The sequence below is a fragment of the Phialemonium atrogriseum genome, assembly GCF_030411735.1.
Source record: "Phialemonium atrogriseum strain 8032-3 unplaced genomic scaffold QBC33scaffold_1, whole genome shotgun sequence".
In the NCBI taxonomy this organism is placed as follows: domain Eukaryota; kingdom Fungi; phylum Ascomycota; class Sordariomycetes; order Cephalothecales; family Cephalothecaceae; genus Phialemonium; species Phialemonium atrogriseum.
The window spans coordinates 1,386,871-1,401,295 of NW_026848138.1; the positions used below are offsets into that span (position 1 = coordinate 1,386,871).

The 14,425-nt window shown below is 56.5% G+C and overlaps 5 protein-coding genes across 5 annotated transcripts; 4 read left to right on the forward strand and 1 right to left on the reverse strand.

Annotated features, from left to right (window-relative positions):
• Positions 1 to 1,506: 1,506 nt before the first annotated feature.
• Positions 1,507 to 3,586, forward strand: QBC33DRAFT_16608 (uncharacterized protein). The gene has a single exon (XM_060422277.1). It carries the CDS (start codon positions 1,851 to 1,853, stop codon positions 3,222 to 3,224), a length of 1,374 nt encoding a protein of 457 aa, XP_060288781.1. The 5' UTR covers positions 1,507 to 1,850; the 3' UTR covers positions 3,225 to 3,586.
• Positions 3,587 to 4,276: 690 nt separating this feature from the next.
• QBC33DRAFT_16825 (glycosyltransferase family 39 protein) lies at positions 4,277 to 7,411 on the forward strand. The gene is made up of 10 exons (XM_060422295.1): positions 4,277 to 4,563; positions 4,655 to 4,785; positions 4,851 to 4,899; positions 4,966 to 5,469; positions 5,529 to 5,779; positions 5,845 to 5,856; positions 5,914 to 6,380; positions 6,502 to 6,531; positions 6,593 to 6,651; positions 6,719 to 7,411. Exons 1-10 carry the CDS (start codon positions 4,423 to 4,425, stop codon positions 7,301 to 7,303), a joined length of 2,229 nt encoding a protein of 742 aa, XP_060288782.1. The 5' UTR covers positions 4,277 to 4,422; the 3' UTR covers positions 7,304 to 7,411.
• A 367-nt stretch (positions 7,412 to 7,778) lies between these two features.
• Positions 7,779 to 9,029, reverse strand: QBC33DRAFT_16788 (P-loop containing nucleoside triphosphate hydrolase protein). The gene has a single exon (XM_060422293.1). The coding sequence runs from the start codon at positions 8,746 to 8,748 to the stop codon at positions 7,855 to 7,857; it is 894 nt and encodes a 297-aa protein (XP_060288783.1). The 5' UTR covers positions 8,749 to 9,029; the 3' UTR covers positions 7,779 to 7,854.
• An 869-nt stretch (positions 9,030 to 9,898) lies between these two features.
• QBC33DRAFT_554021 (uncharacterized protein) lies at positions 9,899 to 12,243 on the forward strand (the record flags this gene model as incomplete). The annotated part of the gene is made up of 2 exons (XM_060429465.1): positions 9,899 to 9,911; positions 10,013 to 12,243. 2 exons carry the CDS (start codon positions 9,899 to 9,901, stop codon positions 12,241 to 12,243), a joined length of 2,244 nt encoding a protein of 747 aa, XP_060288784.1.
• Positions 12,244 to 12,534: 291 nt separating this feature from the next.
• On the forward strand, positions 12,535 to 14,406 carry QBC33DRAFT_17084 (uncharacterized protein). Its single transcript, XM_060422322.1, has 4 exons — positions 12,535 to 12,811; positions 13,011 to 13,113; positions 13,216 to 13,994; positions 14,081 to 14,406. Exons 2-4 carry the CDS (start codon positions 13,025 to 13,027, stop codon positions 14,149 to 14,151), a joined length of 939 nt encoding a protein of 312 aa, XP_060288785.1. The 5' UTR covers positions 12,535 to 12,811; positions 13,011 to 13,024; the 3' UTR covers positions 14,152 to 14,406.
• The last annotated feature ends 19 nt before the right edge of the window (positions 14,407 to 14,425 follow it).

Sequence of the window (14,425 nt, forward strand, 5' to 3'; positions counted from 1 at the left end):
AATGGCATGCGCAGATCTACAGGGTTCTTGATGAGCCTCTGTAGCTGCTGAAGCGACCCTTGGCGAGCAAACAGCAGACCAGGGATCCCTCTACACAGTTAAAGAGAAGCTCCGACAAACCCGAGTGCATGGACGACCCTTGATGGACCAACTCCCTAAGACTACTATGCAGGGCAGACTCGACGGTGGAAGGGGAGGCCACACCCGGGCCTAATAAGTTGGCTACCGTGGCTACCGCATCGGTTCTCTTACTTGCGAAGAAGAAGTAGGATAAAGTAGGACGGCTGCATCTGCCGCCAGAGAGAGCGTCAAAAGGTTAATGTCGATCAACAAGCACCCTCGAGGATCTTGAGGAGGCTGAATGAGCTATGGGTATATTATTGAGGTCGAAGGTTAATTCTTCGGCCCCTCAGGTCTCTGACCCCCCCTTAATTAATTCTGCGACGGGAGCACGCGGGTTTTTGACCATTACAGGGGTCAGAGTGGCTTGTCCCGGACTCACGGCTCGTCCCTGGTTGTTCTGAGGGAACAGGCGGCGGGTCAAGAGAGGATTGACGAATCACAGCGGCTCCCGTGGAGCTGCTTGGCTTCGATGCAGGAGGAGAGTTGCGGCAGTGGATCGAGGGTCTGGTTTAGTGAAACACCCACTAATCTCCAACCTCCTCTCATGGACTCGGTTGTGCACGCAGTCAACAAGTCTTCACAATCACCGGCGGGAAACTCTCGCAAATGAGAGAGAGAGTTGTGCCACCTTGGAAATGGAGGGATCATGGATGCCCAAGACAGTGAGTGGGTGACCTTGCTAGCGACTCCCAAGGCACTTCTAGAAAGTGACACGGCCTCCAGCTACCACTTTGATTCAACTGTGAAAGCTCCAACAAGGTGGACAAGATGCCATTTGGAGATGGGCGGCATTAACAGCAAAGATGCATCCACGGGCAGATCTGTTCTGGCCAGGTCTCCAGGTAGCTCTGTTCCCGGGCGCAGCATCGCGGACGATGGACATCGCAGTGTAAATCTTAAGGCACATCATTTTTTGTTTCTCTGATTTCCCCTCAAACTTCACTACCATTACACACCAGAACGGATGGGGATGAAACGCGGCCATGTTCCCTGGAAACATGGACATACCCAGATCTGTGTGTCCACCGAGGCGGCCCATTGGTTGGCTGCTCCGTCACAACACTTCCAAGGACTTCCGTTCCTGCATCTCCCTACCCTGACCCCTGCACCTTTTGCACCTCCTGCGTTTCTCACAACCCCGTCTCCTGTCGACATCACCACCACCTAGCATCCCTGTGGGGTTCTGAAGAGTCGACCAAGGTTCTGTCTGTGGGTAAGGCGGCTGTGTTTCCACTATCAATGCCAATTGCAAAGCAAGGCCTTTGCAAAATTCCAACCCCCCCCGGCTCTATGGGGCCCAGTTGATGATCTGGGTGGGGAGAGTATTAAGGGCTCTCAACCCCAATATCTTGATAGTCGCCTCTCACCTACTCTCCCCTTCTCTCCTTACCTTCTCTTGTTCTGCTCTCTACTGTCACGGTCTTTCTTAGTCAAGCACCATTCCTTTTGCTTGTACGGTTCCTGCAAGTCAGCAGCCTCACTTCTTCTCTTTCCCTATACTCTATTCTTCAGTGAGCAACTGTGTCTGCCAACCATTCGCGGAGTCGATTTTCGCTCTTTTTCACAAACAGAACTACCTTCATTCAGCCTTGAGAGAGACGCGTTGGAGAGAACAGAGTCAGAGCTTGGAAAACGACAAGACAAACAATAAACTTGTCAAGCCGGATCAAATCCTATCATACACACCACCAACACCTCGCACGCACCACCGCCTCAAACCATCGAAGATGAAGGCCGCCACTGTTGCTCTCGGCCTCCTGGCCACCCTTACCACTGCCTACTCTCCTCACCGCCGCCTGCATTTCCGGGCCCTGAACTCGACGTCGACCCTCTCAGCCGAGGCCGATACGTCGTCGGATGTGTCTTCGGGGGCGTCTCTGGGCACTGGCCTGGCTGCCGCTTCAGCCACCACCTTCCCCGTCGCTTCAGCCACTGCCTTCCCCACCGCATTGCCCTCCAGTGCTCTCAGTGCCACGAACGGAACGCTCGGAGGCATCACCACCCTTACCGTTGTAGCAACATCCGTCCGCACCGTCACCTCCTGTGCTGCCACCATCACGGATTGCCCAGCAAACGCAAAGGACAGGGCTACTCTCCCCCCTGACGCTCTCTCAACGGTGATCGTCACTGACACCATCATTCTTACCACCACCACCTGTCCCGTTACTGCAGCCTCTTCAATCTCGTCCAGTGTCATCTCGGTCCACAAGACTGGTGGCATTACCGGGGTGACCTTGACCGCATCCAAGACCAAGGCTGGCGCTGCACCTGCCCACAAGACGGTGACCTCGACTGCTGTAACCACGATCTCCACTTTCAAGGTCGTTACGTTCACCCTAGGCGGAGGCTTTGACAAGACCGGCCGTGTGGTTACGACCACCATCTTGTCCACTTTCGAGTCCACTGCTCTCGTCACTGTGACGGTTGACCACACCGGTGCCGAGGCATCCAGCTCTGCTAAGGCGATTGGTGTTGGCGCTTCCAAGGATAAGGGCACCACCACCCAGACCAAGACGACGATCGGCACTAGGACCGTCACCCTTCAGGGTGAAAAGACCGCGACTGTCGGGGCTGGCGGCAATGCTGGTGGCAATGCGGGTGGCAACGCTGGCTCCGACTCCGGCTGCGCCGCTTGCGAATGCGCCGCCCAAGTCACTGTCACCATGCCTGCTTCGACCGTCTTCATCACCGTTACTGAAGCTGCTCCCAAGCCAACTCTCTTTAACACCAACAATGTTGCAACCGGCGGCGACAAGGGCTCTGGGTCTAAGGCTGGCTCCGGCTCCGGCTCCAAGTCCCCCGCCGGGTCCGGCTCTGGACCCAACGCTGGTGATGACGCTGGTGATGATGATAGCGGCGACGACTTGGATGACAACTGTGACGACGTCGATGACGATGGTGAGGACGCTGGCGACGACGAGGATGGGGCGTGCCCCCCTGATGCTACCGTCACCGAATCGGGAGACTCACCTACTGGTGTTGTGACCGCCGAGAGGACGGCCACCGTCGTTCCCTTCCCCGTCAATGGCACGGCCCCCACGACGTCCTCTGGGTCTGCCAGCCCGACGGTGGACTTGAAGGCCAGGCTCGTCTGGAACTGAGAGATGGTCAAACTGTGTGGGAGCTGTTAGAGTCTGTCGACTTCGGCATTTCGTTTCTTCCAGCTACGCGAGCAAGCGATTATGAGCATATGATATCCTCCTGTCCTTGGTAGCATGGCATGGCCTGTATGTATTAAGCAATTTTTTTGCATCTTGTTTGGATAGACATCGGCAATCAACTGGCATGGTCCCGGCCGGGCATTTCCATCATATTGGGGTACATTCCTGGAGCCTTTACTAGCTTTTAACGTGCACTTGGACAGAACTTGGTTCTGGAGAGAGACAAAGCCAAAAGTGGTATGTATGAATAAACATGCTCGCGCCAGGTCATCACGAAGCACACTCAATAATAAGGATTGATCGCCGCGTATGTAGAATTGTGGCTCGGCTCTCTCCTTGGAATGGAGCTTTACGCGGAAGATCCCTTGCCATCATCCCTAGCAGGCACTAATTACCCCCTAGAATTCTGGAATCGCTTTGGAAGAACGGAAATGATACCTGCAAGGGCAATTTACTCAGCGTGCAAGGGTCAGCGTAACAGGTGCCAACAGGCTGGTTAACTCCTGCCAGGCGCATAGCAGCGAAAGCAAGAATGGCAGCCTAGGCCTGGTATAATATATCTGCACCTGGCTGAGGATTTGCCCAACCCGTTAGCACCTGTAATAAGCAGACCCGCCTCACATGGAGCAAATTGCCCAGGCATGCACAGCAATAATAACAGTGGGGCCGGAGTTCGTGTTGAATCCATTTATAGCTCAAAGCCCGGGGGTGCTTTCATCACTTCGGATTGGCAGGCCCAGCCCAGGGGGCGAGGCTCGCGTTCCCTTGCTGCTATGTGTGGGCCGCTAGCTCCCATGTGTGGCTTGGCAGGGAAACCGGAAAAGGCCACGAAAGGCATTCATTGAAGCTTCGCTCCCTTTTTCCTGCCGATTTTCAGCTCGACTTCTTCGAGACTCTAAGGGTGATAGTTTTTTTCTCTTCCTCGCCCTGACCGTCTTCCTTTCTCTGGATTGATGCTTTAGCAGTAAATTTTATCCTCCGATAGAGGCGGAGTTTCCATCGAACGACCGTCGTTGGCTTCTTTCCAGGGGTTTGGTCTCGTTCTTTTTTACCCGCGTTACCTCCTATTTTTCCAGCCTCGCGATCCTACCGTACTTCAGCTAGTGCCTCTGATCTCGACTGAGAAGCCGCCATCACCATGTCGAGTAACGACAAGACGGCAGTCGCCACCGGCGCCGATACAGCCGACACCCTCAGGAGACGGAATGTCGTCCCTGCTCCTCAACAAGCTTTAGCTGGGAAGCCGCAGCCGCAGGATAACAAGAAGGAATTGAAGAAGGTTTGAATCACTTCCCCCCGTAGCTTTGGGAGACAAAAGTTGTCTTTTGCTTGGGAAATGCGCAGCTCTCGCTGACCCTAGCCGGTCTCAGGAACCCTCCGTTCTTCAGCTGCTCGGCCAGTGGGAATGGCTCATTGCCCCTATCATCTTCACGGCCCTCGCCTTCTTCACGAGGTTCTACAAGATTGGCCTATCACCCATAGTGACGTGGGACGAGGCACAGTTAGTCAACCTAAAACCTATCCTCTCGTGGCGTCAGATGCTAACCACCTACGTGCGCGCAACAGCTTTGGCAAGTTCGGGAGCCATTATCTGAAGCGAGAGTTCTACTTCGATGTCCGTCTGCCAATGGCCCAATTTACCCCAATCCTCCCGCGCAACGACACTAACGCAAAAGTATAGGTTCACCCTCCTGCCGGAAAGTTGCTAGTCGGGCTGAGCGGATGGCTTGCTGGATACAACGGGTCCTTCGAATTCAAGTCGGGCGAGACGTATCCCGCCGAGGTCAACTATACCTTTATGCGCCAGTTCAATGCCTTCTGGGGCGCTGTGTGTGTGCCAATGGCGTATTGGACGGCCAAAGAGATGAACCTGAGGCGACCGGCAGTCTGGCTCGTAACCCTCATGGTTCTGTGTGAGAACTCGTACACCACCATCAGCCGATTCATCCTTCTCGACTCCATGCTTCTCTTTGGCACAGTGGCGACAACGCTGTGCTGGGTCAAGTTCCATTCGCAGCGGACCAAGAGCTTCGAGCCTGAGTGGTTCTTCTGGCTCTTCATGACTGGTCTGAGCATCGGATTCGTGACCAGCATTAAGTTGGTGGGCCTTTTCGTGACCGCCCTTGTCGGCCTGTATACCGTCGAGGACCTGTGGAGAAAGTTTGGTGACACCAAGATGCCTCTGGTGAGTTCAGCTTGGATCACATCGGCGTTTACTGAATGCTAACGAGGGTTTCCTGCTAGATCGAGTTGGCTGCTCACGTTTCCGCTCGGATTATTGGGCTCATCGTCCTCCCTTTCCTGGTCTATTTGCTTAGCTTTGCCATCCACTTTGCCGTGCTCACAAACACCGGACCTGGCGACGCTCAAATGTCGTCCCTGTTCCAGGCCAATCTCAGGGGCACCGAAGTCGGCCGAGATAGCCCCTTGGAGGTTGCCCTCGGCTCAAGGGTGACTATCAAGAATATGGGCTATGGAGGCGGCTTGCTCCACAGGTATGTAGTCGGCCCACGCCTCTCACTTTGAACATACATGGTAACGGTAGCTAACTTGATGACAGTCACGTCCAAACGTAAGTTCTCGTCGCTGTTCGCTGTTGCCTCTAGGGCCGAACTGATCAACTATACAGGTACCCCGAAGGCTCAACCCAGCAGCAGGTTACTTGTTATCATCACAAGGATGCCAACAATGACTGGTTCTTCTATCCCAACCGAGGCGATGCGGATTATGATGCCGAAGCCGATCCCCGATTCATTGGAAACGGCGATACCATCCGCCTGATCCACGCCCAGACTGGTCGCAACCTCCATTCGCATGAGATTTCTGCCCCCGTGACTAAGGCCGATAAGGAGGTATCCTGCTACGGCAATCTGACCGTCGGTGACAACAAGGATCACTGGAAAATCGAGGTTGTCAACGACGCCGCTTCTCGCGACTGGAGCCATCTCCGTACGCTCACTACAGGGTTCCGTCTCAAGCATGAGGTGTTGGGATGCTATCTGCGGGCTGGCAACGTCAACCTGCCGCAATGGGGCTTCAAGCAGATCGAAGTTACGTGCACCAAGGAGAACAAGCCTCGCGACACATACACGCATTGTAAGTTCTTCTGGTGTTCGCTGCTTGGGAGGCATGAAACCTCTCTGCAGCTGTGTGGCTCTTGAAGTGTCTTTCATCATCTATTCTCCCGTCGCGGCATTGCTGACGACGACTCCGACAGGGAATATCGAGTCTCACACGAATGAGAAGTGTAAGTTCCTACGCGCCTCCCGCTCGACCATTTCTTCAAACAGTCACTGACATGACAATAGTGCCTCCCGGAGACCCTGGAAAGTACAAGTCTCCTTTCTTGAAGGATTTCATCCACCTGGTTTGTTCCCGCCCCTCAGCTCTACTTATGACTTGGCGGCCATGATGCTGACATGTTTTCGTATTAGAATGTTGCCATGATGACCTCCAACAACGCCCTCGTCCCGGATCCTGATAAGCAGGACGACCTCGCTTCGCAATGGTGGCAGTGGCCCATTCTGAATGTAGGCTTGAGGATGTGTGGCTGGGATGACCATATCGTCAAATACTTCCTCCTGGGCAACCCCTTTGTCTACTGGGCCTCGACCGCTTCGCTCGGTACGTTCGGCCTCTTGGTCGCCTGGTACCTGGTCCGCTGGCAGCGAGGCTACAAGGAGCTCTCCCAGGGCGATATTGACCATATCCACTTCGCCGGCTTCTACCCCGTCGCCGGGTGGTTCCTTCACTACCTGCCGTTTGTCATCATGGCGCGTGTCACTTACGTCCACCACTACTACCCTGCGCTCTACTTCGCCATCCTCACCCTCGGCTTCCTTACCGATTGGTTCTTGCGGAACCAGGCCAAGGCCGCCCAGTACGGCATCTACGCCGTCCTGTACGCCGTCGTTGTAGGCCTATACGTTTTGTTCATGCCCATCTGCTGGGGCATGACCGGACAGAACAGGCAGTACAGCTACATGAAGTGGTTTGACAGCTGGAGGGTGTCGGACTAGAGAGTCGGTCGAGGTTAATTGGAGGAGGAGTGGGTCAGAGGGGGCCTCAATAATTGCGTGATATTCGGACTTAGAAACCCGAATATCGCTGGTGTTGGGCACGCAGTTTATGCTAGCAACTGGGACATCTCCCCTTCTTTCTCATGTGTTACATCTAGGGTTCGGGCGGGCGGAGCCGTATCAAAGGCGAGGCGGGGGAGTTCTGGCTGCGGTTTCATGCCACTTGGGGGAAGGGGATATAAACTTGAGGTAGAACAGTATCCCATCCGTAATACGAAAAGAGATTTCTTTTGTCATGTAACCAAAGTTGTCGGCACTTTTCACTTTTCTATCTTATTGCCGTGGTGTCTTAATTACGTCCATATTACTGTGTACATACAGGCTATCGTAGGTACCTAGGTAGCCAAATGACGCTCCCGACATGACAAGTCAGATGCGAAGCGATCCGGGGGTATCACCACGACCACACACACACACACACACACACGTGTTTCCCTGACCCCTATTGCCTGGATGGTGGTACATGAAAGAGAGAAAACCCCAGCCCGAGCTCAGCAGCAACCGCCGCCGGAGCCCCGGCCGGCGTCGCCGGTCAGCCTCACCTGGCGGCTTCCCCCGGCGCTGGGGCCCTTGACGCCGGACCTTCTGTCGTTGAGGTCGTACTTGCCGGCCTGGATGTTCTGGTATATCCTCTCGGCGACCCTGACGAAGGCGCTCTCGACGTTCTCGCCGCTCTTGGCGCTCGTCTCGACGTACTCGAGCACGCCGTTGCGGCGGGCCCAGTCCTGCGCCTCCTCCCTGGTGACCTCCCTCTTGTTCTCCCCGCCCCCGGAGCCGTCACCGCCGTCGTCGGGCTGGGTGAGGTCGGCCTTGTTGCCGACGAGGACGACGACGATGTCGGGCTCGGCGATCTGGCGAAGGTCGTTGAGCCAGTCGGTCACGTGTCGGAAGGTCTGGCGGCGCGACAGGTCGAAGACCAGCAGTGCGCCCGAGGCGCCGCGGAAGTAGGACCGCGTTACGCTCTTGTACGTCTCTTGCCCGGCCGTGTCCCACAGGCTCAGCTTCATGTACTTTTGCGGGCCCGTCGCTGCCGCCGAGGCCGGGGGTGGCTTCCGAGGCGGCGCGGGGAGGCCGTTTGGTGCGGGGCCGGGGGTGGGGGCTGAGGAGGGGAGGGGGGACGACTGCTGTCGTTGTTGCTGTTGTTGTTGCTGTTGTTGTTGATGTCCGGATGATGCTTCTGTGGGTGGGAGAAGAAGAGGAGGTGCGTCTTTGGTGTGGGGGGGACCGACGGGGACGATGCGGGAGCCGAACTCGACGCCGATGGTCACGTCGTGGTGGGCCACGAAGCGGCCCTCGCAGAGGCGCACCGTCAGGGAGGATTTACCGCATCCCGAGTCGCCGATGCACACGAGCTTGGCTATGTAGTCCCAGGATGGGGAGGACATGTGTGTGGTTGAGCTTGGCAAGCGATGGGGGGGCGTGGTTACTCCTCCCTGCTATGGCCCTGCTATGGCCCTGCTATGGCCCTGCTATGGCCCTGCCTGGTGGAGAGAAGCTGGTGGCGATGGGTAGGTAAGGTAGGTAGAGTCTTACCCGCCGTATGTAGCTGTGATGTAGCGGGATTTCGAGTATAGGTAAATTGGGATCTCCAGAGTTGGAGAAGACAGACAGGAAGGCAGAGACGACATACAGAGGAGGCACTTGGGTTTCGCAGGTGATGTGGGCACTTGCGGCTCCAATGATTAGGTACCCGGACTTGGGCCTAAGTGGATCAGCCGAGCAGGACCCAGGACCGCTGTTGGCTTCCAGCTGATGCCGTCTGTAACTGTCGGTGACGCAACAAGTCCCGGGTGATTTGGGGTAATTTGGTAATTGCCATGAGTATTTTAGGGGCCTTTCTGCGACGGGAGCCTTTCTTCTAACAGTGGCAGGTGATGTACGTCAGACGACACAACTTCCAGCATATAGGCTATCTTAAGGGAACATGGAAAATCAAAAATCTCCATCCTACGTCAAGCTCACACTGACACAGGCTAGGTAGTGAATAGTGTGATATAGCTTTGGAAAAGCTTTATGAAAAGCTTGGGACATCATGAACAAGCAAATTAGGGGGTACATCCGTAGATGCGTCGACTACTAGCTGAAGTTAATCCACGTAGCAAGGCTTGATGACCGTGCGTGCTGCAGTGCCCCACACCCGGATGCAGCGCGGCGATGAGCTAATGAGTAACCAAGGCCGCCTGCCTGATGCCGGCCGCCTCACTTGACCATTAAACCTACATAGCGACCCTTCCCTTCTTACCGCTTCTTTTCTGACCCTACTCGGCCTACTATCACCAGTTCCAAAATCCAGCTCCTATACACTGATACACAAGGCTATATAGTTCGGCCTGTGGGCCTTCCCAACCACGGCAGTGCACCTTACTCTCGGTTCGAGTCACCCTGTATCACCCCGCATCATCATCTCGTCGTGCAGCCACTGGCGCTCCCGAATATCGGGCTTCCGAAGCCCTGCCCACCAGGCAACCTCCTCCCTACCTGGTCCCTCTGATCTGGATCCTTGGCCTGGTCTGAGTGGCCTGGAGAGCTCACAATATGTTCTCAGAATGTATGTTGACCCCTGAGTTGTCCGAGTTGTCCAAGTCCGACCTATCTATTACACTACAGTTGCACACCTCACCACTGAATGTAAAACTGACGGGCCTGTAGATGCCTCCAGGTTCCTTGCTCAATCACAGTCACGGCTCTCGAATTTCGGCCAGCTCGACAACGACCGGCCCTCTCAACACTCGGCGGAACAACAACCAAGAGGCCCTCGCCTAGCAGGTCGCTCCTTTCTTGGCAGAGGGTATGGTGCCGGTAACCCATATCAACCGAGTGGGTCACGCTTCAGCCATCTTCTCGGCTCTCGCTACGCGTCCCGGGATGCCCCTTTATTCCAAGCTACCCTCGAACAGGAGGAGGAGGACGAGCAAGAGAGGGACCGGGAGGCAGCCGATCTATATGCGCTACAGCGATCGAGGCGAGTCTTCGCGGCGAGCCGCCTCGAGGACAGCACCGAAACTGAACACGATGGCAGCCATGCGTCTCTAGACCAGAGCCAAGAGCGGGAGAGCGACTCATCTACAGGACGTGGTCACGGCCTGGGTATTAGAAGCAGCTGGAACGGATCACGGAGCTTTTACCGACGAGGGCAGAATCGGGAGGCACTTGAAGAGTCTGGACATCGTGAGGGGGGTGGCAAGATGGTCGAGGTCGGGTTGGACTCACAGATGGAAGACGACGAGCCTCCGGAAGATCTCACTATGGAAACACCGGCAGACAGCACACCCCCGGCGTTTCAACAGTTTAAGTCTTCCGGCAGCCCTACCCGGTTTGCTGCTCGGAGAGAGGCGACCTGGGATTCAGAGCAGGGAGCTAGTCAGCCCCCGAGTTCTGTCGACACCAATTTGAACTTGGCATCGGCAAACCCGACACCATCAGATGGCGAGATCTTCAAACACGACGCCTTCTTCGCATGGATCTACTTAATAGCCCTCGCTGCCATGTTGGCGACCTTCGTCCTCGTCTTCCTACATACTTCCACCCCCAGCGGGAATAAGCCATGGGGCGACACGATATATACGACCCTAAGGGCCTCTTTTCACCTTCTGGCCGTTGATACCTTGGTGGCCGTGATTGTCTCGCTAGTCTGGTTAGCAGCCCTCCGGTCGTTTGTCAGGCCACTAGTTACGTTGATTTTCATCGCCGTCCCGGTTATCCTATTCTCATTCTCGCTCTACCCCTTCATATCGAGCTATGAGGGACCGAGTGGCGGCCAGGGGTTCCAAGACCGGGTTATGAGGTGGGCCGCCGTGGTCCCCGGCGTGGCCGCCGGTGTGTGGATTTACCTCACCTGGAAGGGGCGGCACGCAGTTAGGAGGGCGATTGATATCCTCGACTTCTCCAGCCGCGTCCTGAGTGCCAACTCTGCCTTGATTCTCGTCGGCCTGGCAAGTTTGACAGCCGTCGTGCTGTGGACGTGGGCTTGGTTGGCCATGTTCACCAGGGTCTTCCTCGGCGGTTACTTCTCTGCCAGGCTGGCCAGGTTCATCATCAGTGCGTCAAGCTGGTGGTTGGGCATCTACTTCGTCCTCATGTACATTTGGACGATATCAATCATCTCGGGGCTCCAACGCGGGACGACGGCCGCGACGGTGTCACAGTGGTATTTCCATCGCAATGTGGTGACAGCGCCGTCGTCGAGGGAGATTGTCTCTGCTGCCCTGAACCACTCGGCGACCACCATATTTGGCTCAATCAGCCTATCAGCACTACTGGCGCTGGCCGTCCGCCTCCCGTTGCTGATCCTCCCGAGGCGCCTTGCAAACATCATCAGCATGTTTGCCTACTCCTTCATCCCCACGCCCATCGCTACGCTCACCAACCCGCTGACACTCACCTATACCGCTATCCATAGTCAGACACTTGCGGCAGCGGCTAGGGGCTTGAGCACCATGGATTTTCTCTCTCCCCAGGCGCCCACCACTACCCTCACTCCACGGTCCTTTTCGTCGAGGCGAAGTGCTCACTCTCCTCTTCTCCCCTATCGGCTCGCCAAACTGATTCTCCACGCAACGCGATTCATCATGGCCACGGCGTTGGGTTTTGCAGGATGGGTTATCACGGCACGGCAGCTCCGGGTCAAGGTCCCTGACGGGCCAGGTATTAAGGGAAGCGCGTACGCGTACGTTGTTGGGCTGATCGCGAGCTTCATCGGATGGGGCATTCTCGGCGCGATGGAGGGCATCCTCAGCGGCATCGTCGATGCGGTCGTGATATGTTACGGCAGCGAGAAGCGCATGGGCAACGGAGGGGGTGGCTATTGCATGGAGGCGGCAGCCCTCTTCGGCGGCGGCAGCAGCGGAGGGGACGACCGCGGCCGCGATGAGGTTTACTGATATTTTTACTTACTGCGCGGCGTTAAGAGGGTCGAATTTGAGCGCATGGGAGGACGTTATGCTGTACTTTGTAACAGCTCGCAACAGCTCCATTCTCGGCTTAGATTGCCAACTGAGATAGCGGCACATAGGTACAAGTATACTGCGTACTGTTTACGCGCCTGTGGCGAGATCTCGTATTTGGGAACTCTAGGCGGAATTGACTTTGATGAGGCCACCAGGGAGTGAACATTGTGTTGTCGTAATTTTGCCCCAGCGGTATTGGACACGCAATCTCAGTGCTTGTACATGTACATGTACCTAGGCACAGCAAAAAGTGGCGGCCTCTGGAGAGGCGAGAGCTGTTACAAGTGCCTGGAAGCTTCCCCCGGCTAGTCGTTTCGTCGGTTCTCTTACTTCCGCCCACCGAACTGCGGGAACTGCGGGAGACTGTGCTGCCGCCCGTGTGACACGATTCGGGGTCTTCCTCGGTTGCGCTCAACCATATTCAAGTCTAGCTAGATCTGTCAAGATCATAGGTGGTGCCTCCCCTCCTACCACTGCCGTCGTAAGGAATCATTGAAAGTTAGTATAAATTCATCGCCCTGTTTTACTCACCTATTTGTCCGTCTTTCGAGAGCACGTATTCTCGGCAAACCCCACTCGAAACCCATCCCATACAATATAACCCACTTTATCCTCTCTCAACCCACCCTACTAGGTATCTATCTACCTATCCCCAGACTCACAAGCATCTCAGAAACCTCAAACCACTAATCGCCCACCAGCAACCAACACGGGCATGGCCGACTTTGATGCTCCTTCGGGGCCTCCGCCGCCCAAAGTGCCGGAAGGCTGGGTTGCGCGATGGAACGACCAGTACAAGGAATGGTAAGCTTTCCCCATGGCTACCCCGCCATCCTAGAAACGTTCCCAATTTCCCAAGAAGCCCAGAGTACGGAGTACTAAGCTTGCACCTTCCCCGCTCCTCAGGTTCTACGTAAATACCTACACCAAGAAATCGCAATGGGACAAGCCCACCGCACCTGCACGGCCGCCCGGCGACGACGCCCCTCCCGGCCCGCCACCGTCGTACACGCCCGGGGGTGGGAGCGCGCCGACTGACACGAAGACGAACCCCTACGGTGACCGCGACGGCGGGGGCGGTGGCGGTTCATCGACCGAGGACGAGGACGCGAGGCTCGCGCGCCAGCTGCAGGCCGAGGAGGAGGCGAGGGCCCGCTCCAGCCACAGCCCCGGCGGGGCCGCGGCGACGTACGGCAGCACGCCCGTGCCCCAGGACAACCAGTTCCCGAACCAGCTGCCGCCGCGGCCCGATAGCGGCGGCGCCCCCGGGTCCAGGGGCCTGCTGGGGAAGCTGTTTGGCAAGGGCAAGAACTCCGCCCAGGGCGGCTACCCCGGCCAGCAAGGGGGTTACGGCCAGCCCTCGTACGGACCGCCGCAGGGTGGCGGGTACGGGCCTCCGCAGGGTGGCGGATACGGCGGGTACCCCCCGCCGCAGCAGGGTTACGGTGGCTATCCCCCGCAGCAGCAGGGATACGGCGGCGGATACCCCCCGCCAGGCGGGTACTACGGCGGTGGCGGCTACCCTCCTCCGCAGCAGCAGTACGGCCGCCCCGGTAGGACCGGTGGTGGTGGCATGGGTGCTGCCGGGGGCGCCGCGCTGGGTCTCGGCGCGGGCATGATCGGCGGCGCGTTGATAGGCAACGCCATCAGCGACTCGCAGCATGACGCTTACCAGGATGGATACCGTGAGTGGAACCTGATCTCTATTGCTGTTCTTTCCTTCTTTTTCCCCCCTAGAAACTCTAGATTGCTGACCCCTGGGCCTTCACAGAGGACGGCCAGGACAATGACTATGGTGGCGATGGAGGAGGCGGCGACGACATGGGAGGTGGTGACTTCTAAACTTGGACGAATGGCCTTGTTGCTTGAACTTGGTATCCCGTTCTGCTTCCTTTCCTGCCAAACTATCTGTGCGGCACTGGTGCTCTCAGCACTAAGCATATCTCAAAGGTCGATGTGTGTGAGCCGAGACTGAATTCCTAGTTATCACGATAAACTTTGCATGAACCAGAGGCGGAAACGCTATGGATGATGATGATGAAGCGAAATTCTACATAGCATCCCATGGAAACCGGTTCATATTGCTCAATACAAGAAATGCCTACTCATCACCGAT